Raw genomic sequence first — 15,918 nt, forward strand, 5'->3', positions numbered from 1 at the left:
TAAGAACATGGCATACACTAAGACGACATCTGGAACTTTGAGGAGACTAGCTTCGCAATGGGACTCGGCTCGAGATCTAAATTGATTACTGAAGTTAGATTCTGGTATATGCATCTCTCTTTCACATTTCACCGGCTCGAGTGCTTCGTACCGAGCGAGCTGGAGAGAATGCTCACCATAGCATCTGGCAAATACCTGCGGTGAACGCTAATCTTCCAATAATTCGGTTATAGATACTGTTGTGCGCGTATGCCGTGAGGAGACGCCGCTCCATATGCCTCCTTTTCTTTTCTTTTCTTTCCCTGGGCAGGCATCACCATACCCTTAGCGAGTTCAAGGATTCTGTCGCTCAGGCCTTAAGGACTCTGTAACCCGAGTGTGGGTGACCGAGTTCGCACTGCATTGTGATGTGAGTGATGGTAAATCATCGTCATCGTCGCCGACTTCTTAGGAGAGGTATTGCTTTGGCTGGCGAGCGAGACCAGTCCACCACTCAAACGCAGGAATGAATTTTATCTAGTCGCTGTCCTCATGCATTCAGATACAGAACAACTTTTCCCCATGCTGACCGTCCCAGGCCCAGTAGGACAGACCTGCAAAGCAAAACACACGAAACTCAACGGTGCCCTTTCAGCCTAATCGCATTCCCGCAGTGTAAGGTATTGAGATAATTCCTGGTGTTTCCACAAGCGGGTATCCGCATCCAACTTTGCTACACTCCACAGGATTATCATCCACCTGCTCTGCCTCTGAATGCCCATCGCCGCAGGTCTTGCACAAGCTACGCAGGATAACGCGACGTTTAGCGGCGGGTACATAGGAAAATGTTGCTCCCACAGCAGTTCCAGGGCCGTGGGGGAGAACCAGTGGCAGGAGAGGCAAATCCACGAGAACGTTCCGCGCGTCCTGACGGAGAGTCCGTCAGGAGTAGGAGGATAAGGAAACCATTTTGTTACTTCATAACTATCATATCAATACACTGGTCTTACAAAAGCAGACAGCAAACAAGCAAGCAACTCCGATCCCCCATGCACCTCCGTTCTATGCAGGTGTCTAACTCGTAACGCACGCAGCAAAAACAAACAGATCAAATCACGTCCATGAGTATACGCCGTACACACGTCTGCCATCACGTGGTGGCTGCGCTGGCCCGCTGCGCATTGTTCAACTGTCGGTGGTAGGACCCGATCGGTTGGAAGCCCCTGGGTACAGGCATGGTTAGTTTCCGTTCTGTGGCATCGACGCCGTCACGCGCTACTCACCTTGCGAGGTCAAATCCTCCGCCATCCTCCTCCTCCTCGTCGTCGTCCAGACCTGGTCGGTCCCGCGCGGCGCCGTTGGGCCCCGACCGCAGGCTGTCCTCCTCTCGCCGGGTGTGCATTGTCCGTCCGGGACCGAGCCCGTTCGCCGTGCCCGGCTTGCTCGGGCTGGCGAGATTCGGCGGAGGCGGACTGCTGCTGGGGATACTGCCGAGCCCGTCGCCGGGGTCGCCCTTCAGGGGGCTCATGTCGGGCACCGGTCGCGCGGGCGTGCTGCCAATGTCGGCGAATTTCCAGAATTGCGCCGGAGAGCTCATCGGCATGAACTTGGACGGGATCTGCGCGGTGCTGGGTGGGGGCAGCCGCGGTTGCTGCCGCTGCGGTGCCGGGGTGATCATCGACGACGGCGCCTCATCGTAGTAGGACGACGACAACACCGGCGGCGACCCGGTGACGTTGTCCGACAGCCCGTAGGACCGATTCAGGGCAGTGCCGTTGCTGTTCTTGGTCGCCGAGCGCGCGGGCAAGGGAGACGGCTCCTCGTAGTCCCGCGGGTTGGGGGGACGCAGGTGACGCTCCGGCGCACCGTTGCGGCTTGCGCGGGAGCCTCGCTCGGGCGTATACGCTTCAACTGGCGCCACCGGGAAGGAGCTGAATCCCGGCGAGGAGACCGGAGGAGACTTCTTCGCGGCCGAGAAGACGGCTTCCATGCCGTTTGCACCGCGCGTAGAGTCCTTTGTGGCGGGCGAAGACGGCGCCGACGACTGTGTTCCCTTGCGGAGCTGCTTCTTCCAGTACTCCTCGCGGTATTCGGGGGCGATCTGCCATTTCATCCCTTTGCCAGGCTCGTCGGTGCGGCGCGGGACCTTCTGGAAGGCCTTGTTCAAGGACAGGTTGTGCCGGATGGAGTTCTGCTCTTGTTAGCCAATCGCCTATCTCGCGAAAGAGAGCAACATACCTGCCATCCACTCTGCGAGTGCCGGTAGAACGCATACTTCTCCATGATCCAGTTGTAGATGCTGTTCAGCGTGAGCTTCTCCTCCTCGCTGGAGAAGATGGCCTGCGCAATCAACGTCGCGTAGCTGTACGGCGGCTTCAAGTCCTTGGCCGTGTCCTTGCTGTAGTCGATCTCCTCGGTACTCTCCATCATCATGCCGCGGTTATACAGCGGCGACTGCTTGGCTGTGCGGGCACCCACCGTGTCAGGCGATCGCGGAGGCGGCGTGACCTGGCGTTTGAGGAAGTGCGGGGCGGGGGCCAAAGAGGGCTGGTTGGCGGTGGCCGGAGCGGTCTCCTGGGAGGTGGCATGGGCGGCGGGATGCGCATGCTGCGAGGCTTCCCAGGCGGGGATCTCTTCTTCGCCGTTGGCCAGGCGTTGGGCCCGCTCGACGAAACTGGGGTGGATGTTGGCCTTGTCGCCCGGGGTGACGAACATCATCTGGGTGTTGGCGATTTCGACGATGTCGCCGCACGACAGGATAGCGTCGGTGCCTCGCTTGAGGACGGCGTTGTTCAGCCGCACGCCATTGCGCCCGTTGACCCGGATATGCCAGGAGGCGGTCTCCTCGCCGTCGTAGAAGATCTCGGCGTGCAGGCGCGAGACGAACTTGCTGGGGCCCAGATCGACGTTGACCTCGGGCAGGGCCCGGGCGGCGATGGTGACGGGGCTGGACTGCTCATCGAGCTTCTGTTCGCGGTCGGGCTCGCGGCCGATGTTGACGTGGAGGGTCTTGACGTAGTAGGTCCAGTTGCGGCCGGCGATCTTCGCATAGGCGCGCACGCTCTGCTTGTTTTCGGACTTGAGGTTGGAGTGGTCCCGCTGGACGCGCACCTCTTCGCGGGCCGTCTCGAGATAGGAGATGACCAGATCCACGAGGTCCTGGTTCTCCGACAGGTCATGTTCGGGCGACGAGTCGTCGGCCTCGTCGGCGGATTCGGCGGCTTTGATGGGACGAGGCTGGGGGGAGCCGCGGTCAATCTAGGGAGGGGATGTGAGCGAGGGGTGAAGGGACGAGGTATGCCGCGTAGACGAGAGATGTCTTACCTTGCGCTTCTTGTTGTTCGCGGGACGAGAAGGCGACGAGTCCGGGGCCTCGGCGTCTGATGTCTCCTGCAGTTGGATTTCCTTGCGCCGCGCGCGACGCCGGTTGGAGAGAGGCATGGTGATATGGCGAGGAAGTGCGTGGGTGGGCGGGTCGGACGGGTTGTTTGTGTATTTTGTTTTCAGTTTTCTTGATCGAAACGACTCTTATCACGAGAGAGCGAGGGTCTTGGTCTTGGTCTATCGAGGAGGTCTATCGTGTGGGAGGGAGACCAGACAGCGATGTGGATGGATTGCCCGATGCGCGCAGAACACAACAAAGTCGAAGCCGGGGAAGGAGGCAAGAAGAAGAATAGAAGACGAGAAAAACCCGGCGAGCAGAGGACCCAAAGAGGGAAAGGAAAAAAGCTAGACGGGTTGAAGTGTGGAAGAACCAGAGGAAGGGTTTGCCACCGGAGACGCTGGAGACGCGCTGAGAAAAGGAAGACGGGGAGCTGCGAGAGGTCGAGAGTGCTTCCAGGCGTCGACAGAAAGCGCCAGATGGGGTGGAAAAGCAGCAGGCAGAGGGAGAGTCAGAGTCGACGTCGACACGGCGTGAAGGTGAAGTCAGCGAGTGGCGGGAGAAGACGAGAAAACGATGATGACGATAACGCGCGCGGGTGTTTGGGGGGCGTGACCGCTTCCGTGTGGGGAAATGTCACGATCCGCCGAGATTTACTACTTCAACATTCAAACAACAGAACACACTTCGATCATCCAACACTCAGGAAGAGACAACAACATCGACTCTGTTTTGTTGACGCTTGCCGGGACTCGCCCGTTTAATACTCTCAACAATCCGACTCTTCGCTGCAATACCACCCCGGTGGAGTTGTCCCATTCCCTCTTGGGGTCTCGTGTTGCCGTAAACAGTCAGTGGAGCTCTCGCGCGGCGGCGTATATCCTCCTCCCAGCACAGACGCCCGCGACGTTGGGCTCGCCCAACGGCTTCAAATCCAGTCAGGCGTTCTTCCGCGTGCAGGCCGCCTCATCTCGCTCATATCGCCAACCCCGCGACTAAGCCCTTTGCCCACCGCCGCGATCCTGATCTTCGCCTAGCCCACATACTGACTTCATCTTGCTTAATCTACGGAGGACCATGCAGCGGATCCATCAGACCGGCCAAAGAGCGAAGGGAGCAGACCTGAGCCAGCCTGGCAGAGAGCACCAACGCCGCATCGGGTAATCCCATACCAGCCGGGAAATTTTCCCTTCTCCTGCATGGTTGTTTGCCACGAGCCAGAGCCGATCGATCCCCCCGAAGGAAACCCAAATCCTTCAGGCCCGAGGGCCGTCCCTCCCTCTGTTTGCGTCATGGGTCACCCGCGCCGCGTTCAGTTTAGCGCGTGTGCTGTTGGAATGCGGATCCCCGAGACGCAGACTGATTGATCAACATCTTTCCTCCCTGGCTCAATCGTCCATCGAGAAGACAACGGAAGACACCGTGACATCTCCGCCCATGTTACATGTCTGGGCTCTCGTTGCACGGTGGGCAATTACAGTTGGAATCTTCAGATCTCTTCCAAGGGTTCTGCAGCCCGGTGGACCCCCACTGGCTTGACCCCGTTGGCTTGGGGAGAAATTATGCAAACGGGTGTTTCTCCCCACACCTAATCAGAACCAGCTTCTCATCCTACAGATCACAATAAATATCTCCTTGAAGGGTTCGCCCGGGAATCGACTAGTCCGTCGAGTCTAGACCGATGGGATTGGGCCTTGCAGGGTTCCATTCGCCCAATGCGATCTCATAAGAATAGAACTATCTCGGGAAATCCATCCACTTGGACAGAATCAGACAACTGACTGATGTTTCAATTAATGGCTCCGGACTATAATTGTCCTACCACTACGCCGCAGTGGGTGTGCTGAATGCATCCTCCACGAATACAGTCCACTCTCATCAAGAGCCGAGGAAGAAAACACAATATATACCATGAACTCGATCGATTTAGTACACACAAAGAAAACTGAAGGAAACTGAAAAAGTCCGCCCCCCGCGGACAGGGAATAAAGTGATAAATGATGATCAATACCCAGAATACAGTCGTGAGAAGCCGTTAAGAAAGAGAACAAGTCAAACTCCAAATAAGATATCAAACAGTAGTGCACCACTACCCGTGGTCTAGCTAGGCATCTTAGAATCTCCATCGTCTTCCAGCCCCCGGAGCGTAGGGTACATCACCGAGTCCGCGCCGCTCTCCGGCTTGACCGGCGACTTCTCCTCGGCCGTCGGGCGACCTTCACTCTCCACACCTTCCATGTGTCCATCCGGGCTCGTCGCCCGAGAACGGGGCTCGCTCTGGCGGTCGGAATCGCCCTCGTACTCGCCCCGTTCCAGCCGAGACGCAATGTAGTTCCGCAGGTACTCGATCAGGCGGACCTTTTCCACCCACTGGACGTCCGACCGCTCGGCGACTTCCGCCGCGGCCTGCGCGGTGCGCATGGTGTCGTCCGCCTCGTTCGGCGAGCCCGACAGCGCCGGGTCGATGAGACTGGCCGAGATGCGGCCGGGAGATGAAGAGTCCTGGCGGGGCTTGGCGGGAGGAGTGCGGTCGCCATCGTCTTTGTTGTCCTGAGACAGGTCCATGGAGTCGGAGAGACGCCGCTCCTCGGGACGGGCACGCTGCAACGTGCCACCGGTGTACCGGCGACGGTCATCGTGGTCGAAGATGCCGCCCAGCGTGGACGGAGGAGCCGCGCTCGACGCTGTGGGGTACCCAGCCGTCAGGCTGTCGCCCATCGTGGCCGACGGGAGACGGGGATACATGGCTGAGCCACCGTCATGGTGCGGAGGGGAGACCCGGGTAGCCGACGGGAGAGAGATTGGGGAGCGACCCGAGGTATAGGACTGCGCACTGGACGGAGGAGTGAGTGCGGGGGTGCCGGTGGAGGGCGAGTGCGCGTGGGCGGTTGTCATTACGGGCGCCGCAGAAGTGGGGGCCGTGGCATGGGCCGGGGGCAATTGCGTGGGCGGCGAGTTGGTGGTACGGTAGCTCATGCCGCCGTGCACGTAGTGGGCGCCGGGTTGAGCCACGCCCGCCGCGGCGATGTTTTCGTCATTCTCATAGATGTGATCCTGCATCTGCTGGAGGAATTGATCGATGTTGATCAGATCATTCTTCGTGCGCACGTTGCTCATGGGAGGAAGATGGTACGCCGGGGCGGGGTGACCGCCGGGACTGTAACCACCGCCGCCCACGGCCACTGGGGCCGGCATGGGCTGGTACTCGGGAAGCGGGCCCCCGGCCAAGATGGGCAGCGACAGGCTCTGCAGGCCAAGCAACCGCTGACCGATGGCGGCATAGGTGTTGGGGTCGAACTGACGGCGCTTCAGATCGCCGAAGAAATCGTTCAGGGCATCATATCCGCGCTTCTTGCTCTCGTACGAGGCATGACCAGCCTCGGGACCCTGGTTCAAGGTGTAATAGACGTTCCCGTAAGAGGGACCGGACGGTTGAGGCGGGGGGTGAGACTGATAATACTGGGGAGCCCCGTGGGGGTAGGCCTGACTGGGGACGGGGTTCAAGGCGGGTTCGAAGTAGTGAGCGGCGGCAGCGGCATAGCCCTTTGCGGGACCGCCACCAAACATCATGTCGGGGTTCCGAGCGCCAGGCTCGGGGGAGCGAACCAAGACCGAGTCATCGGCATGGGTCTTGACATGCTTCTTGAGATCCTGGGGACGCTTGAAGGCCTTCCCGCAGAAGTCACACTTGTGGGGTTTAAGGGGAACATGCACGCGAATATGAGAGGTGATGTGATCCCGCTTGACGGTGGTGGTGCGACAACTTCCCCATTGACAGGTCAGGTTCAAGTTGTTTGTGCTCTTACGACCGACATGGCGTTCGCAGACGTGTTCCTGGAAGGGTCAGCGAGGGCCTTATGGAGGGGGATGGATGCACATACGTAGAGGGCTTCAGGGGTTGGGCATTTCTCGGAGCATCCTTGCCAGAGACACGACAATTCTTCGGGGGGGCGTGAGGCATTGCCGTTGACGGGTGGGTTGGCGACGGCGGCGGTGGCAGCAGCGGCAGTGGCAGTCACCGAGGCAGTAGCGGCGTCAGACGAGGTAGGTTGAGTGACGGGTTGGACCTGAGGTTGTTGATCTTGGGGAGTGGTAGTCGTGGGGACCGGCGCAGGCGCGGTGGAAGGGGAGGTGGTGTCTTGGTGTTCCGACATTGCCAAGACGGGGATTTCTTGACCCAGCGAGGGCGGAGTGAGGACAGGAGTCAGGAGTCAGGAGACGATCAGGCGATACGAGTCAGGCTGAGGGAAGAGAGGCGATGGGAGATGTTGATGTGAGGCGTATCAGTGGGCAATGGGAGATGAGAAGGACGCAGGAGAATAAGTCAAGACGACGTAGAAAGGGATGAATAGAAGATGGATCGAGAAGGGAACGAAGAAGAGAGAGAGAGAGAGAGAGAGAGAGAGAAAGAGAAAGACGGAGAGATGGAGGAAGAGAGATGGAAGAAGAAGAGGGAGAGGAAGTCTTGGGGCGAGAGGGGAAGGCTTGGGTTCTTGTCCTTCCGGAGCCGAGACGTGCCCAGAAAAGGCCGCTTGCACAGCCCGGCGGAGGTCAGGGACAAGACCGGGCCAAGAGATGGGGTATGTGGGGACGTCCTCCCAGAATTCTCTCTTCTTCATCCAGTATTCGGTCGTATTCTGTCTCTCTGGAAGACTTATGGCATATTTCTTTTTATTCCTCTGACCAAATGATGGTAGGTATGGCCACATGCCTGCATCTTCAGGCGAATCCAGCAGGTGACAATACCTGACCGTATGTGGCGTAAATTACCACCACCCTCCACCAATCAGCAGCCGCCATCCGAACCATGGATCCCCGTCGTCCACCAATCAGGGGTCCTCCTCCCCGACGTCTAAACGAGGTTTCCCTGAGTCAGCATCTGACTAACCGCCGTCCTTCCACAGCCGACCTTGCTCCGTAATTATCCTGAACTCTCTGCCTCCTGACTGTCGGCCACTCACTGCCACTCTCTGGTACCGATCCTCCGTTTGCCCGTGCTTGGTCGGTTCACCCTGGTTTTCGCCGGTCTCGCCGGATTTCCCCCTTTGGTCAGTCGCATGGTCCACGGGCTCTCGCTTGGCACTTTGTCTGGTCGCCCGCCCCGAAGTCTTGGGAGGTGGCCAGGATGATTCAGGTCTTGTCCCTCCGTTCCTCCCTTGGCAGAATGCGCGAGGAACTTTGAGAATCCGGTTGCCTAGGGTAGGTAGACTTCATAACTGGACTTCATAACTGGACGAATCCGGAGTCTGCGGACTGCGGACTGCGGACTGCGTATATTAAGGCTTATTAAGAGTACTACCTAGTGATTTGGTCCGATCCTCCTCGATCCTGCAGGATAATATGTAGTAGATGCAAGTCCAATCATCCAAATCATTCTCAGTAATGGTAATAGAACCCACAATACTCTCCTGGATCTCGAATGGAGTACATCATACTGCGGATACTACCTGGTAAGGTACCTCGTAGGTGGACTGCCCTAGGGAAGGGACCTACGTAGATGGTAAGTACCCTGCGCAGAGTCACCTGACCACCCTCTACCTCACCCTTGCGGCACATCAACTCCATCCCATCGCATCCCAGTATGCCCCAACTCTCTCTCTCCTCCCTCCTCACTTCTCTCTTCTACCTCCTCCCGCTCTACCTCTTCGTCCTCGCTCCCATCCTGCGCCAGCTCTTCCCCCCCTCCCCGGACTCCCTCCGCCCCTCATCTGCCCCCTTCTTTCAAGATGACGCCGACCTAGCCATCCCCCCGGAGGACCTCGACTACCCGGTCCTCGACCCCGAAATCCTCAGCCTCGACGATGGCGTCCAGGTCGACTGCCCGCCCGACGCCTATCGCACGCACCTCCTCTCGCGCGATCCGCTAATCATCTACATCGAGGACTTCCTCAGCGACGCCGAGGCCGACCACCTCGCCGAACTAGGGTAAACCCCCCCCCCCGGGGCTCACCCTCCCTCCCCTCCCAACAACGCTGCTAACATTGTTTCCACAGCCACCAAAACTACACCCCCTCGATCGTCTACGATGGCACCACCCAGAAGATCGACCCCTCGCGCCGCCTCTCCGATCGTGCCCTGCTCTCCCGCGACGACCGCACCGTGCGCTGTCTCGAGGCCCGCGCCCACGCCTTCCAGGGCTGGCGCCCGCACCTGTACATCGAGCGCATGTGGGCCCAGCGCTACAACGCCTCCGGCCACTACCGCCACCACTACGACTGGGCCGGCTCCGCCGCCCGCGGCGGCGACCGTCTCAGCACCTTCATGGTCTACCTGGGCGACGACTGCGTCGGCGGCGGCACCAACTTCCCGCGACTGAAGCCCCCGCGCGACCGCGCCTGGTGTCGCTTCCTCGAGTGCGACGATGCCGAGCACAGCGGCCACCCGCACGCGCCGCAGGGCATCACCTTCCGCCCCATCAAGGGGAACGCCATCTTCTGGGAGAACCTCAGACCCGATGGCTCGGGGTACCCGGAGACGTGGCATGCCGCGTTGCCCGTCACATCCGGCACGAAGGTCGGCTTGAATGTCTGGAGTTGGTATCAGCCACCGCGGCGGAGGGAGTAACGTAAAATCCTTCTATATATATACATGTCATGCCATGTAACTCGGGAATAGGATATATTCAGCAATGTCATTATCTACCATCACTTATGTACGTAACCGACCGGTATATAAACCGAACCCACCAACGCCCAACCCAATCAATCAATCAATCGGTGCAAAACCCAACGCAACGCTAGCTCCCCCCCACATTCATCCATTGTATCCAGTCGTCATTCGTGCCGCCGCCGGGCCGTCCCTCGCCGTTGCCGAAGATATCGTCGAGCGGAATCCCCAAGTCGAGTCCCATGCCCATGGCGCCGCCGTCGTCCAGCCCCATGCCGAGCCCCGGCGCCGCCTGCGTCCCCGTCGCCATCGACGCCGTCGACGCCTCCGCCCCGAACGCCTGCGGCTGGAAGTTGTACCCCTGCCACATGAAGTTCTGGTTCGGCAGCGTCACCAGGTCCGGGCTGTTGACCGCTTCCGCCGGCGTCGTCGCCGACCCGTGCGAGCTCGGCGACTGGAGCCGCGCCTGCTGCAGGTGCTGCTGCGGGTTGCTCAGGCGCGTCGGGAGTGTCGCGTGCAGGCCCGTCGGCGTGCCGCTGCCGGGCGTGCTGCCGTTCGGGAACACCGGGAACGCCGCGAAGCTGTCAAGGTTGGGCGTGTGCACGGCGTTGGCCGCCTCCGACGGCGACATCGACGCCGCCATCGCCGACCGCGGCGGTGGCGGCTGCTCCATACCGAACGGGCGCACGCCGTCGTGCCGGAAGTGGTCGTCCTCCAGCGTCGACATTGGCTGCGTGGGGTACGCGAACGGGTCGTCCGACGGGAACATGATCGGCATGAGGTCAGGGAGGTTAGACGGGTTGGTGAACGACTGCGCGTTGTACATGCCCGGCGCCGAGTCGGCCGTGGGCAGCGTCAGGGGCATCTGCGACGCGGCCGGCGGCGTTGTGTCCATGGCGCCGGCGGACAGGGGCTCCGACGGTGCGGGGGTCTGCGGCGCGGACGAGAACCAGGTCGGCGTGCTGAGGGGGCGAGGGTTGGGCGTGCGGTTGGCGTAAGTGTCATCCAGGCTCTTGGGCTTGTTGCTCGCCTCGCGAGACGGTTTCGTCAACATGTGGGTGGGGAAGGTGCTCGCGCGTTGCGGGGGGGCCATCTCTGGCGCGCCCGCCGCGCTGTTGGTCATGGGAGCGGAGCGCTTCAGGTTGACCGGATTCGCGACTGATTGGCGATTCTTCAGTAGCTCCGGGAGGTTCTTGAAGAGGCAGTTGAGCGACTGCGAGCAGCGGTCGGCCGCCATGCTCTTCTTGGCCAGGCCCGCCAGCGTGTTTTTGCCTTCCATGGCATCTTTGAGCACGCCATCCTTGGCGGTCGGGGAGTCCGGATTCTCGAGCACGAAGAACAGCAGCGACAGGATCGCAAAATACGTCGTGTACATCGTAAACCAGTATGCTCCGTTGAGAAGGGCCCGCTTGTGCATCCCCGTGGTGATATGCACGATGTTGCGGGAGACGCTGACGCAGGCCGCGGCGCAGGCGTAGGACCGGCGGTCTACGCCTCTCGCCTGCGACCCGCTGGAGACGTAGTGCAGGAACGGCCGGTACATCACCACCTGGACATGGGCGTAGCTGATCCGCAGCAGTTGGCGCAACCGCTCCAGCTGAGGCGATACCTCCGTGCCGGGGCGGAGAGCCGCAGGGAGCTCCTCCATCCAAGCCTGGAGGTCGCGTTCGATCTCGCGGATTTTCGAGTGGCTCACCACATACCGCTGGTCCGACTTGGACCGATGCTGCGCGTTCTTGACCGGGTAGATGTACTTGACCACCTTCAGAATGATGTTCGACAGTCGCGTGTGGGCGTTGGCGCCCGCCATCAGGGCCGTGTAATCCTTCGGTGGGGGCCGGATGCCCTCGGCGGTGATGAATTCCCCATCAATGGGCAGAGGGTACTCCTGGTCGATGTCGTCGTCGCTCAGCATTTGCGGCAACCCCAGCAGGGTGCTCACGTAGACGTCCATCTTGCGGACGACCCAAAAGACCCGCTTCCGGAGTTCTTGCTCTAATGGGTTGAAATTTGCCGACACGGCCGAACGATGCAGCCCCAGGCGCAGGGCCGAGCGCAGTGCAATTCCAACATACGAATAGCAGGTGCTGAGCTTGGCGGACGACTGCAGGAACAAAACCATGAAACAGATCGCCTGGAGGGAGGTCAAGTCGCGACAGTCGGTGATCTCCAGAAGCTGGCGACCGGCTTTGAAAAACTGAAATCTGGACCCTGTTAATATTGCGAGCAGAGCCTGCAGGGCTGCACATACCCTTGACCGATCGCGCTCTCATAGCCAGACACGTCCAGGGTGCCGGCTCCATCATCGGAAAACAAACAACCCACCGCCATGACTATATACAGAAGCGGCAAGAAGGAATGTTCTTCGTTGGTATACTGTTCCGGGGTGGCGTCGTACACGCGATCAAACATCGCGTAGAACGAGGGCTCGTGGACAAAGCGCATCAGTGAGCAACCGTCCTCCAAGCCATTGTGACACAGACGCCGTGCGACATCGCGTGGGGGCAGATCATGGGTGGGGACCAACTGCCCGTCCTGAGGGGACTCCGACACGGATTTCGGGCTTTCGAGGAACTGGGGTCGCGATCGGAAGGTGGGCGCCGAGATGTCCGAGGCGCCGAGCTGTTTGCGCAGTCGTCGGATGAAGATGATGCCGGAGGTGTGGCCGTGATAGTCCCAGTGACCTTGATCGTCCAGGTCGAGAAACCCGGAGTTACCGACCATGGATTCAAGTAAGGATTCATCGCCGCCACTGTTGTCGGCGGCAGTGTCTGTGGGGGGCGCGGAACCTGGCTTCGGCGGGTTTGTGGTCGCCAACGGCTGCGATTGTTGTTGTTCTGGTTGCTGCTGTTGTTGCTGTTGCTGACGTTCCCGTTTCACGGCAGCGAGCATCTGCTCGGTCGCATGTTCGTCAAACCGGGGATCGTCGAGGTTGATATCGGGGAGGACCACCCGTAAGAGGGCTTCGGCTTTGTGTAAACGGGTCTCGAGCGCTTCCACATATTGAGGCGCTGGGTTGCGACGGCGATTTGAGGGTTGATCGTAGGTACAGTCTACGACCAATCAGTCAGATTCGCAGTCAGATTTTCAGGAGAGGGGGCGGGGCTGACCATAGCTGTAGACGGTACAGTGCGTGCAAGGTTGTTTCCCATCGCACTTGATTTTTTTCCGGCGACACTCGTCACAGGCGCGAGTGACCCGACGGCGTTTCTGGGTGGGCAAAGAATCTTTGACCGGTTTAGAGTCGTCATCCTTTGGAGGGAGGTCGGAGGGATCAGCGTCATCGGGATAGAAGCCCGAGTCGGGCGGGATGGCATCATCCTCGTTCGCCTCGGGGATCGGATGAAAGACGTTCGACGAAGCGGCCATGACGGACGCGAAAAGTCCGAGTGGGAAGAAAAGAGCCGACTAGGTGGTACGGGGCAGAAGAAGCATGCAAGGGAGTCGAGGCGGAAGACTGAACGGCGTCACACAATGGAAAGCTGATCAACGACGAGAAGTAAGGGAGAGAATGCCCGCGTGGCGATCCGACCGTTGATCGTTCGTACCTCCACGAGGGGTCGAATTGAACGAGACTCAGAGACGCATGAAAGGTGGGAGAGGATGGAGAGAGAGAGAGAGAGAGAGAGAGAGCAGAAGAATGTTGGAGAGTTGCGTTCGGAGATATTGGGCAAAAGGGTCCGATGGGCTGAATAAGCGGTCCTGTAGGGCGCAACTAGACCGTACAGCACGTCAAGAGAACTGTACCAGTGGACGCAATAATAGAAAGATGGAAGAAAAAGAAAAAAGCTTGGATCAGGTGGATCGTCGATAGTCTGGAACAACACAGCAGGATATGATCTTTTCCACCGTGTGTCGTCATAGCAAGCCCTCTATGCATGAGAAGGCTGGACTATCCATGCATAACATGGAGGTCGAAAAATTCTTTACTCCGTCATGTACCTAGGTTAGAATCATCAGCCTCGGTCTGAAATCTCTGGTTCTAGAGAATTTTCTAATGATCCGTGGATAATTCATAGTGGGTTATGAATCCATGGATGCACGTTAGTCATGAATGCCTGATCCCCCAGGCTGCACAAACACCCGCTGACCTCATCTGCGTGTCATCACGTGCCGTATACTTCCTCGTCCGCAACATCGCTTGCTTTCCTCTACAATCTCATCGTTCCCTTCCCACCCGTGGACAATGATCATGATTCTCCGTGATGCCTCATCTCCTCGTCTCCCTCTGTTGCCTCTTCGCAACCCTGGGCTCTTTTCTCTTTGGCTATGACTCCGGTGTCATCTCCTCCACCATCGAGCAATCCGCCTTTCTCCATCACTTCAATCACCCGTCCGATTCGCTCATCGGCGGAATTGTCTCCTCCTACAATGGTATAGCACTCACCAATCCTGCACTTGACCATACTCCTCACCTACCCTAGGTGGCGCCATTCTGGGCTCCCTCGGGGTCTCCTACCTCTCTGACCCCCTAGGAAGACGTCCCGTCATGTTCATCGGAGGCATCTTAGCTACCCTCGGTGGAGCCTTACAAGCCGGGGCCACTACTGTCGCCATGCTCATCGCTGGCCGGATCATTACTGGTCTCGCCGTAGGGGTATTGACGTCTACCATTCCAGTCTACTGTGTATGTCAGATCCATCATCCCTGCACCAGACCACGGACTTACAAGCTTCTCCAGAGCGAGGTGTCCCCTCCACGCATTCGCGGCATTCTTGCATCCATGCAGCAGTGGATGGATGGGCTGGGGATTGTCGTCGCAGTAAGCTCCCCTTTGGCCAGTGCAAGGCTCCACCCTCACAGCGTCACCAGCAATGGGTGGGATATGGCTGTTCCCTGCACGCCGGCCCCTTCACCTGGCGATTCCCCCTCGCCCTGCAGGTGGTTCCGCCCATCATCCTCTGCAGCGGCGTGTTGTTTCTCCCAGAGTCCCCGCGGTGGCTCATTGAAAAGGGCCGTCCGGATGCTGGCCGGCGCGTCCTCGCCCGTCTTCATCTGAACCACTCCCGCACCAATGTCGCCCTTATCGACAGTGAATTCGCGGAGATCACCGCTAGCGTCGCCGAGGAGCAGCGCTGCGCCGTGCGCTCCTGGAGCCAGCTACTCTTCACGCAGCCCGATTGGCGCCGTCGAGTCCTCCTTGCCTGCGGCATCCAGGCCTTCACCCAATGTTCCGGCACCAACATCATCCGGAACTACAACCCAGGCCTGTACCGGAAACTCGGCCTGCACGGCTCCACACCGTTGATGATCCAGGGCATCTGGGGTGCGCTGGCGCAGTTCTGGAATACCGTGTTCATGGTTTTCATCGACCGTGTCGGCCGACGCACCTTGCTCCTCCCGTCCTTGCTCGGCATGGGAGCCACCATGTGCATCGAAGGCGCACTGGGACAGACCTACGACGACTTCAGCGACGTCGCCGATGTGAACGCAGCCGCCGTGCGTGCGGCCATCGCCCTCTTCTTCGTCTTCTCCATCTTCTTCACCAGCCTCGGCCTCATCTCATGGGTCTATCAGACCGAGATATTCTCCACAGCGATCCGTGCCCGCGGCGCGTCCCTGGCCACAGCCACAAACTGGAGTCTGAATCTGGTCTTTGCGCAGTGCACGCCCATTGCGCGCTCCAACATCGGCTTCAATTATTTTTACTGTTTCGCGGCGTTCAATTGGGCCGCTGCCATCCTGGTTTGGTTCTTCTATCCCGAGACCGCGGGTAAGTCACTCGAGGAGGTCGACCGGGTGTTTGCAGCGCAGGCGCCTTCTGTAGATGGGACAATGGACGAGGATGGCGGAGGGGGTTTGGGTGTTCCCCACTCCAAGTCCGTGTAGGGCATATGTCTGTGACTCCATATATTAGACACCAATATAGTACACTATGCATCACCTATATACTCATCCCTGACCAACGCCATAGCCACCGGGTATAACCATCGTAATTTAGTCATAATCAT

At 59.2% G+C, this 15,918-nt stretch overlaps 5 protein-coding genes across 5 annotated transcripts; 2 read left to right on the forward strand and 3 right to left on the reverse strand.

Annotated features, from left to right (window-relative positions):
* Nucleotides 1-1,096: 1,096 nt before the first annotated feature.
* Nucleotides 1,097-3,945, reverse strand: BDV59DRAFT_85537 (putative forkhead transcription factor Fkh1/2). The gene is made up of 4 exons (XM_073697211.1): nucleotides 3,304-3,945; nucleotides 2,218-3,237; nucleotides 1,263-2,170; nucleotides 1,097-1,202 (listed from the first exon to the last, which is right to left on the reverse strand). The coding sequence occupies exons 1-4, from the start codon at nucleotides 3,418-3,420 to the stop codon at nucleotides 1,130-1,132; spliced, it is 2,118 nt and encodes a 705-aa protein (XP_073551931.1). The 5' UTR covers nucleotides 3,421-3,945; the 3' UTR covers nucleotides 1,097-1,129.
* A 1,113-nt stretch (nucleotides 3,946-5,058) lies between these two features.
* On the reverse strand, nucleotides 5,059-7,610 carry pacC (putative C2H2 transcription factor PacC). The gene is made up of 2 exons (XM_073697212.1): nucleotides 7,243-7,610; nucleotides 5,059-7,195 (listed from the first exon to the last, which is right to left on the reverse strand). The coding sequence occupies exons 1-2, from the start codon at nucleotides 7,513-7,515 to the stop codon at nucleotides 5,462-5,464; spliced, it is 2,007 nt and encodes a 668-aa protein (XP_073551932.1). The 5' UTR covers nucleotides 7,516-7,610; the 3' UTR covers nucleotides 5,059-5,461.
* Nucleotides 7,611-8,636: 1,026 nt separating this feature from the next.
* Nucleotides 8,637-10,011, forward strand: BDV59DRAFT_85564 (oxidoreductase, 2OG-Fe(II) oxygenase family). Its single transcript, XM_073697213.1, has 2 exons — nucleotides 8,637-9,286; nucleotides 9,355-10,011. The coding sequence occupies exons 1-2, from the start codon at nucleotides 8,943-8,945 to the stop codon at nucleotides 9,923-9,925; spliced, it is 915 nt and encodes a 304-aa protein (XP_073551933.1). The 5' UTR covers nucleotides 8,637-8,942; the 3' UTR covers nucleotides 9,926-10,011.
* Nucleotides 9,971-13,444, reverse strand: BDV59DRAFT_85595 (putative C6 transcription factor (Mut3)). The gene is made up of 3 exons (XM_073697214.1): nucleotides 13,078-13,444; nucleotides 12,219-13,020; nucleotides 9,971-12,171 (listed from the first exon to the last, which is right to left on the reverse strand). The coding sequence occupies exons 1-3, from the start codon at nucleotides 13,334-13,336 to the stop codon at nucleotides 10,098-10,100; spliced, it is 3,135 nt and encodes a 1,044-aa protein (XP_073551934.1). The 5' UTR covers nucleotides 13,337-13,444; the 3' UTR covers nucleotides 9,971-10,097.
* A 728-nt stretch (nucleotides 13,445-14,172) lies between these two features.
* On the forward strand, nucleotides 14,173-15,796 carry BDV59DRAFT_198593 (sugar porter family MFS transporter; the record flags this gene model as incomplete). Its single annotated transcript, XM_073693181.1, has 4 exons — nucleotides 14,173-14,341; nucleotides 14,392-14,594; nucleotides 14,649-14,729; nucleotides 14,780-15,796. 4 exons carry the CDS (start codon nucleotides 14,173-14,175, stop codon nucleotides 15,794-15,796), a joined length of 1,470 nt encoding a protein of 489 aa, XP_073551935.1.
* Nucleotides 15,797-15,918: the final 122 nt, after the last annotated feature.

The sequence above is a fragment of the Aspergillus ambiguus genome, assembly GCF_047715705.1.
Source record: "Aspergillus ambiguus strain CBS 117.58 unplaced genomic scaffold BDV59scaffold_3, whole genome shotgun sequence".
Taxonomy (NCBI): Eukaryota; Fungi; Ascomycota; class Eurotiomycetes; order Eurotiales; family Aspergillaceae; genus Aspergillus; species Aspergillus ambiguus.

What these genes read in the sequence shown, in the direction of transcription:
- BDV59DRAFT_85537 (XM_073697211.1), bottom strand. Translation starts at nt 3,420, where the DNA reads ATGCCTCTCTCCAACCGGCGTCGCGCGCGGCGCAAGGAAATCCAACTG. An exon ending in CGAACAACAAGAAGCGCAAG is followed by an intron (nt 3,238 to 3,303) that starts GTAAGACATCTC and finishes TCCCCTCCCTAG; the next exon opens with ATTGACCGCGGCTCCCCCCA. An exon ending in GGAGGATTTGACCTCGCAAG is followed by an intron (nt 1,203 to 1,262) that starts GTGAGTAGCGCG and finishes GCCTGTACCCAG; the next exon opens with GGGCTTCCAACCGATCGGGT.
- pacC (XM_073697212.1), bottom strand. Translation starts at nt 7,515, where the DNA reads ATGTCGGAACACCAAGACACCACCTCCCCTTCCACCGCGCCTGCGCCG. An exon ending in CAACCCCTGAAGCCCTCTAC is followed by an intron (nt 7,196 to 7,242) that starts GTATGTGCATCC and finishes TGACCCTTCCAG; the next exon opens with GAACACGTCTGCGAACGCCA.
- BDV59DRAFT_85564 (XM_073697213.1), top strand. Translation starts at nt 8,943, where the DNA reads ATGCCCCAACTCTCTCTCTCCTCCCTCCTCACTTCTCTCTTCTACCTC. An exon ending in GACCACCTCGCCGAACTAGG is followed by an intron (nt 9,287 to 9,354) that starts GTAAACCCCCCC and finishes TTGTTTCCACAG; the next exon opens with CCACCAAAACTACACCCCCT.
- BDV59DRAFT_85595 (XM_073697214.1), bottom strand. Translation starts at nt 13,336, where the DNA reads ATGGCCGCTTCGTCGAACGTCTTTCATCCGATCCCCGAGGCGAACGAG. An exon ending in CTGTACCGTCTACAGCTATG is followed by an intron (nt 13,021 to 13,077) that starts GTCAGCCCCGCC and finishes GATTGGTCGTAG; the next exon opens with ACTGTACCTACGATCAACCC. An exon ending in GAGAGCGCGATCGGTCAAGG is followed by an intron (nt 12,172 to 12,218) that starts GTATGTGCAGCC and finishes AACAGGGTCCAG; the next exon opens with ATTTCAGTTTTTCAAAGCCG.